The 1,579-nt window shown below is 52.3% G+C and overlaps 1 protein-coding gene across 2 annotated transcripts in view; it reads right to left on the reverse strand.

Annotated features, from left to right (window-relative positions):
* Window positions 1-489: 489 nt before the first annotated feature.
* Window positions 490-1,579, reverse strand: part of LOC112073948 (E3 ubiquitin-protein ligase TRIM47) — a 9,385-nt gene continuing 8,295 nt past the window's right edge. The window contains exon 7 of one of the 2 annotated variants that reach the window (XM_024141183.2): window positions 490-878. In XM_024141183.2, the coding sequence (XP_023996951.1) occupies window positions 772-878 (107 nt within the window). In that variant the 3' untranslated portion in view covers window positions 490-771. The remainder of the gene's footprint in view (window positions 879-1,579) is intronic. The other variant, XM_024141184.2, reaches the window with a different exon arrangement.

A 1,579-nucleotide genomic window follows, 5' to 3' on the forward strand; every position in this document is an offset into this window, starting at 1 on the left:
TGAAGGCTTACTGGACACGTACAGTATATGGTTAATCATTCATAGCCTGAATGTGAAAGTGTGGTGGACTGGTTAGTCTGGGGTCTAACATGCCTGTTAGTGTGGTGGACTGGTTAGTCTGGTTTCAGAGAGGTCAGTCTATAGCCCATGGTTACCATGGAGACATTGACAGGTAGACATTACTGCGTACGTTGTGAAACGGCACGTCAACCTGTTCTCCATCTACATGCCGAACACAATCGCTCCAACTTTTGTTAAAGAGTATTTAACACTACAGCACCACGCTCAGTGATTAATTCTCTGTGGAACAGGACACTGCTCTCATTGTTGAGGAACTTCCTCCTTAAGTCTGTGTTTGTGTTGTGATGCCAGCTATAGTAAAACCCAAGTTGTATTCACTAGGAACCAAACGGAAGCAAACAGACCTAAACATTTAGCAACAGTGTCCCACTAATGAATACACCACCAGAAAGAAGAAGGAAGACAGAGTTTAAAATCAGATCTGTCTATTTATTTCATCGTGTCACTTAAAAACATTCATTACAGACTGATTTATTATAATTAAAGATCTCTGGAGAAGAAAAAAAAACATAATTGTAAATCATGTCTTTAAAAAGTTATACTGTGTTGGTGTTGAAATCATCAGGTGAATACATTGTGTCTGACAGAGAGAGGTCCCGTCTGGTTCTCTCCCATCGGTCTTCCCACAGTCACAACCTCTGCTTATCCCCTCTCTCTCTCTCCTCTGCAAAACCGTTCTCTCTGCCTGAGTTACAGCTTCCTGCGTGACTTCCGCTGCATCATCCTCTGTCTGGAGCCGTTGGAGGAGGAGAGCTTGGATCCTGAGACGACAGAAGACAGCACACCTCTAGGAGGACCTGGGACAGAGCTGTATAGTGACATGTCTTCACTTTACTGTAAAACTAGCTACAACCTGGGAAAGAGGTTGGACTGGAGTTGGGCTGTTGGGGGGGACCGGAGTTGGGCTGTTGGGGTTACTGGAGTTGGGCTGTTGAGGGAGACCGCCGAGTGTAGGGCTGTTTGAGGGGGACCGGAGTTGGGTGTGGGGGGCGGAGTGGCTGTTGGGCCGGAGTGGGCTGTTGGAGCCGAGTTGGCTGTTGGGGGACTGAGTTTGGTGGGGCGACTGGAGTGTGGGCTGTTGGGGGACGGACGTGTGGCTGTGGGGGGACCGGAGTTGGTGTTGGGGACGGGGACTGGAGTTGGGGACGTGGGCGGAGGGGCAGTTGGGGTGGCGGGCCGAGTTGGGCTGTTGGGGGACCGGATTGGGGCGAGGTGAGTTGTTGGGGGGGACCCGATGAGTTGGGCTTTGGTGGGACCGGAGGACTGAGTTGGGCTGTTGGGGGACCAGTTGGCTGTTGGGACCGATTGGCGGTTGGGGCCGGAGATTGGGCTTTGGGGCGAGTTGGCTGTTGGGGGCGGAGTTGGCGTTGGGGACCGAGTTGCGGGACGAGGATGGATGGCTGTTGGGGACGAGACTGGGTTGGCTGTGGGGGACCGAGACTGCAGTTGGTTTGGGGCCGGAGTTGGGCTGTTGGGGGGACCGGAGTTATCTCTCTCT

This window comes from Salvelinus sp. IW2-2015, unplaced genomic scaffold (genome assembly GCF_002910315.2).
Source record: "Salvelinus sp. IW2-2015 unplaced genomic scaffold, ASM291031v2 Un_scaffold2432, whole genome shotgun sequence".
Taxonomy (NCBI): Eukaryota; Metazoa; Chordata; class Actinopteri; order Salmoniformes; family Salmonidae; genus Salvelinus; species Salvelinus sp. IW2-2015.